General features: G+C 44.9%; 1 protein-coding gene across 3 annotated transcripts in view; it reads left to right on the forward strand.

Moving 5' to 3' along the window:
• Positions 1–16,627, forward strand: part of dtx2 (deltex 2, E3 ubiquitin ligase) — a 28,514-nt gene that overhangs the window by 9,879 nt on the left and 2,008 nt on the right. For all 3 annotated transcript variants that reach the window (XM_052108877.1, XM_052108895.1, XM_052108887.1), the window contains 4 exons: positions 12,032–12,096; positions 12,462–12,623; positions 13,429–13,590; positions 15,794–15,883. In XM_052108877.1, coding sequence (XP_051964837.1) covers positions 12,032–12,096; positions 12,462–12,623; positions 13,429–13,590; positions 15,794–15,883 — 479 coding nt within the window. The remainder of the gene's footprint in view (positions 1–12,031; positions 12,097–12,461; positions 12,624–13,428; positions 13,591–15,793; positions 15,884–16,627) is intronic.

Consider the following 16,627-nt stretch of genomic DNA (forward strand, 5'->3'; position numbering starts at 1 on the left):
TTTCTTTGCTGCTGTCTTTTCTTTATTATCCATAGCTGTTTTAATGTTTGTAGTCTTTGTAAAAGCTGGTTTATAAATAAATATAATGATATACACTATTAGTGGTAAGATAAAAATCTGTGTGTATTCGGCCGTGGAATGTAGTGCATTGGTCATGTATACTGTTATTATGGTGCCTCCTGTGCCCCTTTTAGAGCTTGAAAGATGTGGACACAATGAACCGTTGTTGTTTGGAATATGTTAAGGAGGGGTGGGTGGTTTAAGCAAAAATGAGTATTGCAATATTTTGTGGTTAATAACAATATATATCAAGATATATTTAACTTTATAGAAAACTACTTGAAAACTTCTGAAAATTAAATAAAGATATTTTTGTGCTCCGGAAAACAGAAACCACATACGGGTTTGGAATGACTTGAGGGTGAGTAAATGGTCAGACTATTCCTTTAAAGTTTGTTGTTTTTTCTTAGCATTCAACTTCCAATTTATTCATTTGCCAAAGGTTTTAGCTTTTGAGCCAGTAGGATTTAAACGACATGGCTATTCCAACTTTTCCAAGACTTTATTTAATGCAGTGTTACTCATCACGCAGCCCTCGAGCCATCTTTTGCGGCCGCATTATGATTTCATGATCAAACATGTATTAATTAATAGCCTATCAAATGTTCATGAATTACGAGGTGTCCATTTTCAAGAGTATTTATGTTAGTTCTCTGTATTGCTGAATCACAGCTCAGTTAGAGTGGGAAATAAACTGCTAAAGGATGAAACTAATTTAATAAACAACAAAAACTATCTGATAGATGATGTTATATGAGAGCAGCGTTCAGTTTGTGAGCGCGTTCATAGTATGTGTGCAAACGAGCGGTCTGTCGTCCAAACATGCATGCTCACTTGAGTCACTCATCACAGAGCGAATCTGAGTCAAACCCATTTGAATATATGCTCGTCATGATAACCGTGAAAACAGAATGAAAAATAGTTTCTCCTGCAATAAAAATGATGCCGTTGAGATGTCTTTAACCAAATGCTTATTTGTGATATGAGAGAATAGAACTGTTACACCCCTAATTTACAGGCTATATAGTAATTACTATAAAATAATTCATACTATAAAAAAAGTTTTACATATGACAATTTTACACACACACACACATATATATACATATATATATATATATATATACACACTAACGTTCAAAAGTTTGGCGTCACATGCCTGAAATGTTTCTCATGATCTTAAAAACTTCTTGATCTGAAGCGTATGCTTAAATGTTTTAAATTAATTTTGAAGACAAAAATATAATTGGGGCAACATATTAATTTAATTACAAAACTAAAATTTTATTTAAAAAAAAGTTTTGGACCGAATACTTAAGAAAAGCAGCCAATAAGTGCCCAACATAGATGGGAACTCCTTCAATACTGTTTAAAAAAGCATCCCAGGGTGATACCTCAAAGTTAAGCCATTATGTTTTCACCCATTTCATGTTTGTTCCATCACAATCAAGCCATGTCTTGCTTCCATCCTCCTGGTCACCATAACAACTGCACTATTGATGACATACGGCTTGACACTTGCCTGCGCTCACCTATGGAACATTGTAGACAGATGTCTGCTAGGCTTTTATTTTTTTGGAATAGCAATTGATCCCTCGTCTGTTTGTTGTTACACTCTAACCCTACATAACCTGTTTTGTTGTTTATGCCATTCAATTTAACGTCCACTATGCAGTATTAGAGAAGACAGATATTAGGTTCAGACTGACACTCACAAGCAATATTGGTTTACTGCTTTAATATCAGCTTACTAAAACATCCTAAACACATTTTCAGTATTGAACTGGCTATTGCATTGTTGGCTGACAACTCTAAAAACTAACACCAAGATGTGTGATCTGAACAGTGAGTGTGTTTACATGTACAAGGCAATGATGATAACGTATCGGTTACCTAACGTAACCTCGGTTCTCTCTAGATGAGGGAACGAGTATTGCGTAAGCTAGCTTATGCTACGGGAAAGATTCATCTTTTCTGAGATATTGAAGCCAAAAAATTATCCTTAATTTTTGTATCCATTGTCAACGCAGTGCGGCAGCTGCAGACCTTGAGCGGGCTAGCTAGCGAGCTCATAGGTTGCTCTGCGGCAACTACTGCAGCCTATAGACGAGCTTGGGCGAACTCGCATCCAATGAGAAGCGTCCAGCGCTCACTGCATCAAAGCCCGCCAAAATGGGCATGACTAGAGTGCATATAAGCGTAGTTTGTAGGCTGGAACCCTGGTTTTCATTGACTGAAGCGAAAAGTCGCCGTGGCGCGAGCACGGCCGGCTACGCAATACTCGTTCCCTCATCTAGAGAGAACCGAGGTTACGTTAGGTAACCGATATGTTCTCTTCACGAGAGGTTCTCTCAGATATGCGTAAGCTAGCTTACGCTACGGGAACCCATTGTCAACGCCGTGCGTGCCAAGCATCCACTGTATGAGCCCCAGGGAATTAAGGGGGACCCGGGGAGCCCTTATGAGTGGGGAAATAATATTTGGCCGGCAAGAATGCGGGTCATTGATTGTGTAATACATAAGCACATAGTGGGAAGGGAGCGACAGAGCGGCGGTGCCGGTCTGTGTGGAATGTGTCCCATCAGTGCAGCTCACCAGGGGAGCTGTAGCGTATTAAACCGCTAGTAGTTTTGCCTGCAGAGCGGGCACTTCCATATTGTAAAATCTGACAAAGGTGGAGGGGAAGTCCATCCGCTGCCACACATATGTCGTGAATGGAAATCCCGCTGGACCATGCCCACGAGGATGCCATGCCTCTAGTGGAGTGAGCCCTAATGCCCAACGGGCATGGCAGGTCTTTTGACGCATATGCAGCAGCACTAGCGTCCACTATCCATCTAGATAGTGTCTGTTTCGGCGGCGAGACCTTTGGTGCGCCCTCGAGCGAAACGAAAGCTGCTCAGAGCGTCTGAAAGCGGCGGAGCGCGCAGTATACAATCTCAGTGCTCTGACCGGGCAAAGGAGATTGGCGTCGCGTTCAGCTATCGGATGCTGGCAGCGCCGATAGGGAAATGACCTGTGCTCTGAAAGGAGTACCGATCACCTTGGGAACATAGCCGTGTCTAGGCTTTAAAATGACCTTGGAGTCACTTGGTCCAAACTCAAGACACGCAGCGCTGACAGACAGCGCGTGAAGGTCTCCCACACGTTTGACTGATGACAGGGCAGTCAGAAAAACGGTTTTGAGTGAAAGGTATTTCAAATCCACGGATTGAAGTGGTTTGAAAGGGGGCTTTCATAGTTTCGAGAACTATAGAAAGATCCCAGATAGGAACCGATGGAGGCGCGGAGGTTCATCCTTCTAGCTCCCCTGAGGAAGCGGATGACCAGCTCGTTTTTACCTCATGACTGGCCGTGCAGGGGTTCAGCGAACGCCGCAACGGCCGCCACATACACTTTGAGCGTGGATGGGGATCTGCCCTTATCCATGCAGCTCTTGTAGAAATACTGAGCAGCGACTGACACCCCACATGTCCGCGGGTCCAGGTCTCTGTCGGTGCACCATTTTGAGAACACAGACCATTTTGACGCATAGAGTCTTCTCGTGGAAGGGGCTCTAGCGTGTATGATGGTGTTTATTACTCCTTCTGGCAGAGCGACTGGTAGTCGTTGATCACCCACGCATGCAGCCCCAGCTCTGGGTGGGGATGCCAGATTGTGCCGCGAGCTTGAGAGAGGAGATCTGCTCTCACTGGGATGGGCCACGGCGCTGTCAGTGACAGCTGCGTAAGCTCCGGGAACCATGTCTGATTCTCCCAACGCGGGCTATGAGGAGCACCGAGTGACGCGTTTCCCTGATCCTCTGCATTACCTGTGGCAATAGCGAGACGGGAGGGAAGGCGTAAAGCGGGCGTCTGGGCCAGTCCTGGGCCAGCGTGTCCTCGCTTCGAGAAAAATATTGGGCAGTGAGAGTTCTCTTTGGACACAAAGAGGTCTATCTCTGCTCTGCCGAATAGGTGCCATAACGTCTGGACTGTTTGAGCGTGCAGGGAACATTCCCCTGGGGGAATATTGTCTCTGGACAGTCTGTCCGGGCCGTCGTTCAGGTGGCCTGGCACGTGCGTCGCCCTCAGCGAGCGCAGGTGGCACTGGGACCAACTCAGTATGCGTTCCGTCAGATGGAAGAGGTTCCTGGATCTGACACCGCCCTGATGGTTTAGGCAGGATACCACAGATCTGTTGTCCGAACGGACCAGGACGTGGTGACCCTGAATGACCGGGAGAAAGCCCACGAGCGCGTATCGACCACTATCATTTCCAGACAATTTATGTGAAGGAGCTTTTCCTGAACTGACCATAGGCCGAAAACCGGAGAGCCCTCGCAGACCGCGCCCCAACCCGTGTTGGACGGCGTCTGTCGAGATGACTTTTCGGCGAGATACAGCTCCCATTGTCACTCCCCGCTGATACCATTCGGCCACTGTCCAGGGCTGCAGAGCTGATATACAGGTCTGAGTCACCTTGATGGGCTGGTGGCCTGTGGCCCAAGCCCGGCGAGACGCTGGGTGTTTAGCCAATGCTGAAGCGGGCACATGTGCAGTAAACCCAGCTGAAGTACTGCTGCGGCTGAGGCCATGTAACCTAGCACTCTCTGGAATTTCTTCAGAGGCGTGAGGCTGTTCATCTGAAAAGATGCGGCTAGTCGCTGAACACGGCGGCTGTGTAGATAAGCGAGCCGTCATTGCCACGGAGTCTAGTTCTATTCCAAGGAAGGAAATTGTCTGACTGGGCTGTAGTGAGCTCTTGGTCCAATTGACTGCAAGACCCAAACTGTTCAGATGGCTGAGGAGAACTGCTCTGTGAGACAGAAGCTCCATATGTGACTGTGCCATAATCAGCCAGTCGTCCAAATAGTTCAAAATTCGCAAACCCTGACTCCGCAGGGGTGCGAGCGCCGCATCCATGCACTTCGTGAAAGTACGGGTGCTAAGGACAGGCCGAACGGTAGGACGGTGTATTGATAAACCTGGCCGTCGAAGGCGAATCTCAAGAATGGCCTGTGACGGGATTTACCTGAATCTGAAAGTATGCATCTTTCAGATCGAGAGAAATAAACCAGTCCCCTGGCGCACATGCGCAAGGAGTTTCCTGATTGTAAGCATTTTGAATGGTCTTTTGCAAGCACCTTGTTCAAAGCCCTGAGATCTAATATGGGTCTGAGGCCGCCGTCTTTCTTGGGAACAAGAAAATAACGGCTGTAAAGCCCCGACTCGCTCAGAGAGGGTGGCACTTTCTCTATGGCCCGTTTGCACAGAAGGCTTGCTATTTCTGAACGAAGCATGCACGCTGCTTCCGTGTTCACAGTGGTTTCGAGCCGCGCTCTGAAGCGAGGAGGGCGGCGATCGAACTGTAGCAAATAGCCCTGTTGTATTGTGCTTAACACCCACTTGGATATCCCTGGAATAGCTTCCCACGCTTTGAAGCGTAACGCTAGAGGGTGAATGGCCAATTCGCTCTGATTGCCGCACACAGAGCGCTGAACAAAATGTGTGAGCGCGTTTAGTGTGTTTATGCATGATTGCTCGCAGACAGCATGAACAGGCTGTTTTGTGAGTGACTTCCGATTGGAATGAATGGGGAAAGAGTCACATCTGTTACTTGATGCTAAGCATAGTCATGGACACGGACTTACACACAGAGGAATGTTTGCTGGCCGTGTAACAGAGCGGGCAGAGAATGGGCGCGCGACGTATTCGTGGGCGCATTTATTGACTCTAACACTCGAGCGGTTCAGTAACCACTCTATGTGAGCGTGCTCTGGTGGGGACACGAGACATGTAGTGCTTGTGTGTAGAGGTGAACACTGGATTGTGGGCACATTTTCTACACATAGGGCTGGTCGTGTGACAGAGCGGCCAGAGAATGGGCGCGCACGCGTATTCGTGGAGCATTTCATTGACTCTGACACTCGAGCGGTTCAGTAACCGCTTTATCGCGAGCGTGCTCTGATAGGGGCACGGAATGTGTTATGCTTGTGTGTAGGGGTGAACACTGGGTTGTGGGCACATGTTCTACACATAAGACATGTTTGCTCTTTACAAGATTTATTTGGGTCGCCGTAAAACGGCGTTTGAGTGCAGGCAAGCGGGCAGTGTCACCGGCTTGTTGGCTGCTAAATTCACCACTGTAGTAGCCTGAGAGAAGGGGACTGACAGGGGCAAAGCTTTGACGGTGGTCCGCCGCGGCGGACTGAGCCGTCGTTTGTTCAACAAAGTTAGGAAGACTTCGGTTGCTCTGGTTTCAGCGTTACCTTAAATCGAGGCCCGCGGGGGGGCGGCGGTCTGCGGCGGCTGTCTGAGCGCGATCGAGGGCGGCCGCCCTGTCGACGCTGAGAAGTCTGAGTTTGTTTAGCTGGGCACTGTGAAGAGGCTCGTGCAGGAGGCTGATCATGTGAGCTGCCTGCAGAGGAGCTAGCGCGACGTGGCAGGAAGAGGTTCATGGCTTGAGTGGCTTTCTGGACTTCTGAGAAGCAGTCAACAATGCCACTCACCGCGGAGCCGAAGAGACCGGTCGGAGAGAGCGGTGCGTTGAGGAACGTGGAGCGCTCTGCTTCTCCCATGTCGGCTAGCGTTAGCCACAGGTGTCTCTCGGTCACAGTCAGCGAGGCCATGCACTTCCCTAGAGCTTGAGCTGCAGCTTTGGTAACGCGAAGGGCGAGGTCTGTCACGCTTCGTAGATCAGTAACAGCCTCTGGGTGCCTGCCTTTCTCATCCCACCCGAAAAAGGAGTGTTCCACGACTTTGCAAGCTCCGTGTGTAGTTCCGGCAGGAAGGGAGCGGCCTGGGCCGCGGGTGTAGAGCGGCGATGGCTTTGAAGAAAGCAGCCGTCGAGTCTGTTGGGTGCCTGCTCAGGGGGCGGTGAATACTCGAGCCCGAGGCGGTCGACGGCCTGTGTGAGGAGGCGTGTTAACTCCCCTTCGACTCCAGCGCGGGTCCTGCTGGATTCCTGGGCCAAGGAGGAGGCTTGGGAGCCTGACCACTCCTCGCTGTCCGAAGCCATGATGGAACAGCAGCCCTTATCCTCCGCCTCGTCATCCGAGATGGCAGCAGAGCAGCCGCTCGGCGGCAACTGCGCGTCCCGGGGGGGCAGGGAGGATGAAAATGATGCTCGAGGGAGAGGCTCCGGCGAGGCAGTCGCTTCAACCACAGTTTCCGGCAGCCTTTGGGAGTGGCGCTTCTTTCTGCGCGGCGGAATGTAAGGCAGCGCGGCGGCTTCTGCTTTGAGCGCTTCGAGTCGAGCCCGCAGGGTCGACATCGGTAGCTCCTCGCAGAAATCGCATCCGCCCTCAGTGAGGGCGAGCTCTGCGTGTCCCAGTCCCAGGCAGAGAGCGCAGATGATGTGGCGGTCTCCGGTGCTGAGAAGGGCGCAACATGAGGCGCAAGTGGAACGAGGCATCTTGAAAAAGACGCTCATACTCATTTGTGAATAGTTCGTAAGAACTAGCTTGCTGAATAAAAAGGATACGTCGTCGGATGGCGTAGCTCGCAGGATGGCTGAAGGTGGCTGAGACGGCCGGCTTCTTCTAGCGCTGTCCACGCTTGCTTGATGCCCCTCGAACGGCGACGCGGCTTCCAGGTCAGCGATGCGAAGAGCTTCGCTGAAGAGATGAAAATCAGGGTTCCAGCCTACGAACTATGCTTATATGCACTGTAGTCACGCCCATTTTGGCGGGCTTTGATGCAGTGAGCGCGCGGACGCCTCTCATTGGATGCGAGTTCGCCCAAGCTCGTCTATAGGCTGCAGCAGTTGCCGCAGAGCAACCTATGAGCTCACTAGCTAGCCCGCTCAAGGACTGCAGCTGCCGCACTGCGTTGACAATGGATACAAATATTAAGGATAATTTTTTGGCTTCAATATCTCAGAAAAGATGAATCTTTCCCGTAGCGTAAGCTAGCTTACGCAATACGAGAGAACCTCTTGTAAGAGAACTCTCAAATATCTTGTTTTTGAAGAAAATGACATTATTGAAAACCTGTTTTATAAAAATAAAACAACACTAAATTATTGATCAAGTCTTAATTGATGATATGCAAACATCTTTTCTGCATTAGAGAGTGCGCTACAGTTAGGCTAGGACTTAGTGGAATAATTAATACATGGAACTATTTATTGAACATTGGTGGCTTTTATCATAGTGTTGTTGCCACCCTTTTTTAATCAATAAGCCACTTGAGGCATCGATTACAGTGATTTTACCATGTTTGAGGGGGTTTTAGGCACACTACATTTCTTTTATCAAGGGTTCACATGCAAATGAATAACAGGGGGGTTTCACTGATAATGATGATGTAATAATGTTACAGTAATTTTACCATGAAATGAAGTCATTCATTTTCAAAGAGAGTTGGCGATGTGTGTTGAAATTGATGACAATGATGCTGCAAAACTGAGCAGAACTCAGCTTTATGCAAATGAGCAGTGGTGCAATGTTTGACTACCAAAAGCCACAGAGGCTTGGCCAAGGAGGTCTGCAATACCTGGAGAAACAATGCGTTAGTATTTTCATTCATTTTGATGGCAGTTGCTTGGCTTAATCAGTGTTGATGTGAACACCTTTTAATCCATCAATGCAACTGCCTTGAAGTCATGACATCAAACAAACACTCATGCACGCATAGAATAAGCTGACTGTAAAAGCGTTTATATGCAAAGCAAAATCAGAGGCTACAGGCAATTTTGTTATTTATGACCTTTGCCCAGAAAAAAAACACATTTAAGGTATCACATTACACATTGCCAGTTTATTAAGTATAATTGCTGTGCATGTAAACACACTCATTAAAAACAAACTGTGGACCAGGACAGCATTATTGCATTGGGTAATTTGTTGTTGATCCCTGGAATACACGGGTAAGGTCATGCAATAACATGTGTAATAGCTTTCTAGAAAAGCACATTTCCTTGGTTTGTTTATTGATTTTAGAAAGCAGAGTAACCAAAGAATACTGAAAAATAGCAATTGCCAGATCTTAAGCACATGCTTTCCCGGTGTTTGTTCACAGCACACTCATGTACTGTAAATAATCTGCACTAATTATGGCACATTCGATTTTTACCAAATTAAGTTTTCAAAACAAATACTGTCTAATAAATATGGAAGTGTCTTTGTAATGCTAAAAGAGTTAATACTTTCAGAATACATTTTCAAAACTTTTTATTTATTTATTTGTATCCCCTTTTCGGCCAATTTGGAATGCCCATTTCCCACTACTTAGTAGGTCTTCATGGTGGCGCTTTACTCTCCTCAATCCGGGTGGCAGAGGAAAAGTCTCAGTTGCCTCAACTTCTGAGATAGTCCATCCGCTTAATTTATCACGTGGCTCGTTGTGCATGACACCGCGGAGAATCGCAGCATGTGGAGGCTCATGCTACTCTCCGCGAACCACGCACAACTTACACACACCCCATTGAGAACGAGAACCACTAATCATGACCATGAGGATGTTACCCCATGTGACTATCCTCCTTAACAACTGTGCCAATTTGGTTGCTTAGGAGACCTGGCTGGAGTCACTCAGCACACCCTGAATTCGAACTCACGACTCCAGGGGTGGTAGTCCGCGTCAATACTCGCTGAGCTACCCAGGCATTTTGAATTAAAAAAAAAATTTAATATCTGAATTAGAGGTCGACCGATAGAGGACTTTGCGATAATGATAACTAAGGTTGTGAAAACCGATTAATCAGCCAAAACATTTTCTTAGTCTTTCCTTACTGTAATGGGCAAAGACTTATCTCAATTATAACCAGAAAAAAAAAAGATTTGGTGCATAACGCTGGACTTCATAACTATAAACTGAAAGATTAGAAATGTGCTTCCAAACCAAACATGCTCTCTAACAATCATCTACAGTATATTTTAATAGAAATACTATAAAGGAAACATTGACATATGGGTTAAAAATACTGTATGAGCAGCAATTCAGTAAATCATCATTTATTAATAGTTGATCAACAGATTTGCTTGTCAATTGTCTGGTATTATAAATTATAAAAATACTTTTAAAATTTTCTGTAGTGACACTGTCAGTCTAAAATCCACATGAATACAGCAATCAATAAATGTTATATAAATAACTGTTTAATAATGTCTATGCTTTGTATTTTTATAACATTTCATAGTAATCATGATTTAGTCCATAAACAATGATTGTGACTTTGCTCCATTACAATCCTCTGTTTTTATAGCCTATGAAAGTGAAAGAAGTTTGTTTGAAATCTTTGCAATTTTATTAAAAATAAAAATCAAAAAGAATCACATGTACAATCATAGCCTTTGCCATGACACTCAAAATTGAGCTCAGGTGCATCCTGTTTCCACTGATAATTCTTGAGATGTTTCTACAACTTGATTGGAGTCCAACTGTGGTGAATTCAGTTGATTGGACATGATTTGGAAAGGCACACACCTGTCTATATAAGGTCCCACAGTTAACAGTGCACATCAGAGCACAAACCAAGCCATGAAGTCCAAGGAATTGTCTGTAGACCTCCGAGACAGGATTGTATCGAGGCACAGATCTGGGGAAGGGTACAGAAACATTTCTGCAGCAGTGAAGGTCCCAATGAGCACAGTGGCCTCCATTCATAAATGGAAGAAGTTTGGAATATCAGGACTCTTCCTAGAGCTGGCTGCCCGGCCAAACTGAGCGATCGGGGGAGAAGGGCCTTAGTCAGGGAGGTGACCAAGAACCCGATGGTCACTCTGACAGAGCTCCAGCATTTCTCTGTGGAGAAAGGAGAACCTTCCAGAAGAACAACCATCTCTGCAGCACTCCACCAATCAGGCCTGTATGGTAGAGTGGCCAGACGGAAGCCACTACTCCGTAAAAGGCACATGACAGCCCACCTGGAGTTTGCCAAAAGGCACCTGAAGGACTCTCAGATAATGAGAAACTAAATTCTCTGGTCTGATGAAACAAAGATTGAACTCTTTGGCCTGAATTGCTAAGCGTCATGTCTGGAGGAAACCAGGCACCGCTCATCACCTGGCCAATACCATCCCTTCAGTGAAGCATGGTGGTGGCAGCATCATGCTGTGGGGATGTTTTTCAGCGGCAGGAACTGGGACACTAGTCAGGATAGAGGGAAAGATGAATGCAGCAATGTACAGAGACATCCTTGATGAAAATCTGCTCCAGAGCACTCTGGGCCTCAGACTGGGGTGAAGGTTCATCTTCCAACAGGACAATGACCCTAAGCACACAGCCAAGATAACAAAGGAGTGGCTACGGGACAACTCTGTGAATGTCCTTGAGTGTCCCAGCCAGAGCCCAGACTTGAACCCGATTGAACATCTCTGGAGAGATCTGAAAATGGCTATGCACCGATGCTCCCCATTCAACCTGATGGAGCTTGAGAGGTCCTGCCAAGAAGAATGGGAGAAAATGCCCAAAAATAAGTGTGCCAAGCTTGTTGCATCATACTCAAAAAGACTTGAGGCTGTAATTGGTGCCAGAGGTGCTTCAACAAAGTATTGAGCAAAGGTTGTGAATACTTATGTACATGTGATTTTTTTTTTTTTTAATAAATTAGCAAAGAATTCAAACAAACTTCTTTCACGTTGTCATTCTGGGGTATTGTTTGTAGAATTTTGAGGAAAATAATGAATTTAATCAATTGTGGAATAAAGCTGAAACATAACAAAATGTGGAAAAAGCGAAGCGCTGTGAAATCTTTCCGGATGAACTGTATTCACCAGATGAAGGGATTTGGCCACAGAAGAACATGGAGAATTAAAAAAAAACTAATTGGCAACATTCTGTGTTGATTATTTTACAATAACCGATAGTTCCAAAAAAACACTATCGGCACTGATTAACCGATATATCGGTCAACCTTTAATCTGATTGTTAACCTCAGATAATACTGGATAAATTATAATAATGTAAACTCTCTGATCACATCTGAATCCGAAATTTGGTTGCTTTTTAGTTGGCAGTTTTAAAGTGTGTTTTATGTGTGTCCATAGCCCCTCAGAAGCCAGAAGATGTCATTAAGAAATACATGGAGCAAGTGCCTGTTATCCCGGATGAGGTATATTTACAGACTATTTATTACAGTACTTTTTCTTTAGGTCTTTTCAGGTCTTACTATTTTTTAAAGTGAGATCCAAATGGAGACTTTTTTTATTTTAGGATTTTGAAAATGTCACAACTTGCTTCCACTGAAGCACACAAGATGCTATTTGGAACATTCTCAAATCATGCTGGATCACATAGGGCATCCATCCACATTGTGCAATCCATGCCAGCTCGAGTGCAAAATAGAAACACTTTCACTAGTGGTCTCAGATTTTTGGTCCACACTGTATACGGTTTTGAAAATGAAATCTGTGATTGTGAAGGTGTGGTATTGCAGGATGCCCATGGGATTTTTAATATGTGGCTGTGTGGTTTCAGGACTGTACTATCTGTATGGAGCGTCTGGCCTGCCCGTCTGGTTATGAGGTCCCTGCAGAGTGCTCTCAGTCTCTTCAGCCCAACACTGTGGGCAGGCTCATGCAGTGTGGACACACATTCCACATGCTCTGCATGCTGGCCATGTACAATAACGGAACAAAGGTGTGCATTACCTTGCCATCAGTAAGCCCAAATGGTATGATGTAAATTTTTCCATTGAACAAAAAGGGTGAAATTTGAAGAATCTTCACATAGATCTTTTCCATAGAATGAAAGTTCATAGTGACCACTATGAAGGACAAGGACAAAAAAGCACTATTACTAGAAGTATTCAATATGACTTGTGTGCTGTAATGTAAGTGATCTGAAGCCATACTTTAGCTTTGTGTGAAGAAAAGACTAAATTAAAGTCATCATTAACTGATAATATTGTATTTCCCATCCATTATTGGACATCAATAATGGCAAACTTCATGATAACAACCTGCAGCTTATTTTATCAAAGAGCTTTAGCAGATGCAGAAGATTTTTCAAATTTGTCCTTTTGTGTTCCACTGAAAAAATTACTGTATACAGATTTGGAACAAGTAAATAATGACAGAATTTAACATTTTTGGGTGAACTATTCCTTTAATACACAGACAAGTGAGTGGTGGGAACTTTTGATGAACTACTCCTTTAAATATTTGATTAACTAGATTTTTTTTATAGCTAAATTAAAGAACAGTGTTTAGCTCCATTTAAAGAAAAATTTAATCTATGTTTAAATCCATGTTGCAGAATTCTGCAAATTTCCTCCCAAAATTAGTGCAGAAAATGCGATGTAGATTCTATCTGGGTCTAGTTATTACTAGAAAGTATTTGGAATCTTAACAGATGGAATAACGCAGTTCTTGTCTTCAACTATTGTGCAAATTTGGTTTCATTCCAGAAGTGCATTACATTATTTAATTGTCTCACAATATAGGATGGGAGCTTGCAGTGTCCCTCATGTAAGACAATATATGGAGAGAAGACTGGCACCCAACCCAAGGGCAAGATGGAGACCTACTTTATTCCTCAGTCTTTGCCTGGGCACCTGGACTGTGGCACTAGACAAATAATTTACAATATCCCACCCGGAATACAGGTCTGACATACACCAGTGCTGCATAGTGCTGTGCTGTTTTATATTTATATGCAGGGTCTTAAATGATCACTCACTGAACATTCAAAAGAAGTTGTTCGGAATAGCTGAGCTCTCTAGGGGGATAATAAGGGAGAAGAAGGTCACTAATGTATTGAGGTGCGAATCCGCTGAGTGCCTTCTACACAAAGAAGGATTTTAAACGTAACCCTGAACTTAACAGGAATCCAGTGAAGAGATGCTAAAATATGGTATATATGATCACTCATTTTCGATCATCTCACCAGTTGCACCGGCAGAGAGACGGCGACGTGTAGACCAGATGGCCGGTATGTGGAATTTATCAGTAGAGAAAGCCGAGCCGCAATCCTTGATGGACTTACCGGGGGTGACTTGTAATTCCAAGGGCAGCACAGTGATTGTAAATTCCAGCTGGAAGACGAGCTGAGGAATTCAGATGCTGAGTAGTAATGTACCATATCGGAAGGAAAATAACAGCATGAGTCTGTGAGCAGTTTGCGGGTTCCCCTGCTGTGACTGGCGAGGGACATTGGTGAAGCTCTAGCTGGCCAAATGGATCGGTAAAAGGCAAAAAATACTTAATGACCCATTTATGTGACCTATTTTAATATCCTGACTTGCTAGCCCTAAGGTAAGCTTGTCGAATGAGAAAGTGGCATGGTGAGGTGGGCTCGGATCAGCCTGGTATAAGTTTTGTATGAGTCCCAAATGCATGCATAATGTTAAGGTCATATCAGCGGCAGTCAAAACACACCAGCGTTCATTCAATCGAACCGGGAATAAACTCAGCAAAAAAGAAACATCCTCTCACTTTCAACTGCTTTTATTTTTAGCAAACTTAATGTTTAAATATTTGTATGAACATAAAAAGATTCAACAACTAAGACATAAACTGAACAATTTTCACATACATGTGACTAACAGAAATGGAATAATGTGTCCTTGAACAAAGGGGGGTCAAAATCAAAAGTAACAGTCAGTATCTGGTGTGGCCACCAGCTGCATTAAGTACTACAGTGCATCTCTTCCTCATGGACTGCACCAGATTTGCCAGTTCTTGCTGTGAGATGTTACCCCACTCTTTTACAAAGGACTTGCAATTTCCCTGACATTTCTGGGGGTAATGGCCCTGGCCATAGCCCTCACCCTCCGATCCAACAGGTCCCAGATGTGCTCAATGGGATTGAGATCTCTTCGCTGGCGATGGCAGAATACTGACATTCCTGTCTTGCAGGAAATCACACACAGAACGAGCTGTATGGCTTGTTGAATTGTCATGCTGGAGGGTCATGTCAGGATGAGCCTGCAGGAAGGGTACCACATGAGGGAGGAGGATGTCTTCACTGCAATGCACAGCATTGAGATTGCCTGCAATTACATTACATTGCTGATGATGCTGTGATACACCGCCCCAGACCATGACGAACCCTCCACCTCCAAATCCATCCCACTCCAGAGTACAGGCCTCAGTGTAATGCTCATTCCTTCGGCGATAAACGTGAGTCCGACCATCATCCCTGGTGAGACTCTCCCAGCCTCTCGCAGCCCATTGCAAAAAGTCTGAGCACTGATGGAGGGAATCTGCATTCCTGGTGTAACTCAGGCAGTTGTTGTTGCCACCATCCTGTACCTGTGCCACAGGTGTGATATTCGGATGTACAGGTGTTTTTACACGTGGTCTGCCACTGCGAGGATGATCAGCTGTCCTTCCTGTCTCCTTGTAGTGCTGTGTTAGGCGTCTCACAGTACGGACATTGCAATTTATTGCCCTGGCCACATCTGCGGTTATTTTCAGTTTTACAAAATAATTTTTTAAATACAGTGTCCTGAAAAAAAGTGACACAATGACCTGCAATGTTTGCCACAAACCAACAACAGAAAAATGTCTGCCAGAGGGACACACACATTTTTATTCAAAGAAACCATGTTTTATGTGCATACTTAACAGAGTATTTGCAGATATGCAAATAACTGAACAAACAACTTTGCTGGTTCTCTATATGAACCAGCCAAATACTTTCATCCAGCAGTCATACGTTAGTGTCCAACTGCTTATGCTGTAGGAATAGATCAAAGTGTTGTATTATTATGTATAACTGACTCATTCCTTTGTGTGAAAATAGTTTTGTCCTTGCCACATCACTGCATTAAACACTCATGTTAATGCACTCCATTCTTTCTGCAGGGTCCGGAGCACCCAAACCCAGGACAGCCATATACATGCAGAGGTTTCCCTCGATTCTGCTTCCTTCCTGACAATGACAAAGGCAGAAAGGTAATAGATAGAGAAACAACACGCTTTGTATAAAAATTCATGCTACGGTCATTCATTACAACATTGAATCACAAGCCACTTTTACACATAAAACCTGTTAAATTGCCATACAGTTAACCGATTAGCTCAGTGTATGGCGGCTCAGTGGTTAGCACTGTCACCTCACAGCAAGAAGGTCCCGGGTTCGAGTCCCGGCTCAACTGGGCCTTTCTATGTGGAGTTTGCATGTTCTCCCCGTGTTCATGTGTGGTTTCCTCCAGGTGCTCCGGTTTCCCCACAAGTCCAAAAACATGCAGGTCTAGTGAATTGGAGACTCTAAATTTCCCTATAGGTCTGAGTGAGAGTCCCCCAGCCACAGGGGGTTGCATCAGGAAGGGTGTCTGGCGTAAAACCTGTGCCAAGTCAAATATGCGGATCACAGATGGTCTGCTGTGGCGAACCCTAACCGGAGCAACCGAAGGAAGAATTTATCAACCAAAAAATATTAAAGCAATAAAAAATATCTGATATTTAAGCTTCTTCAACATAGGCACCCTTTGTCTATATTACACATCAGATCCGCACACTTTTGGCAGACTCTCAACCAACTTCATGAAGTGCATCCTGGGATGTGTTTTAAAACTATTTTGGAATTCCAATGTATTCTGAACACTTGTTGGCTGCTTTTTCTTCACTGTCTGTTACAACTACACTTGCAAAAAAAAATTGCATCTCAGTTTACCAGTGACACTCAGACTAAGCGTC

The sequence above is a fragment of the Xyrauchen texanus genome, chromosome 3 (genome assembly GCF_025860055.1).
Source record: "Xyrauchen texanus isolate HMW12.3.18 chromosome 3, RBS_HiC_50CHRs, whole genome shotgun sequence".
In the NCBI taxonomy this organism is placed as follows: Eukaryota; Metazoa; Chordata; class Actinopteri; order Cypriniformes; family Catostomidae; genus Xyrauchen; species Xyrauchen texanus.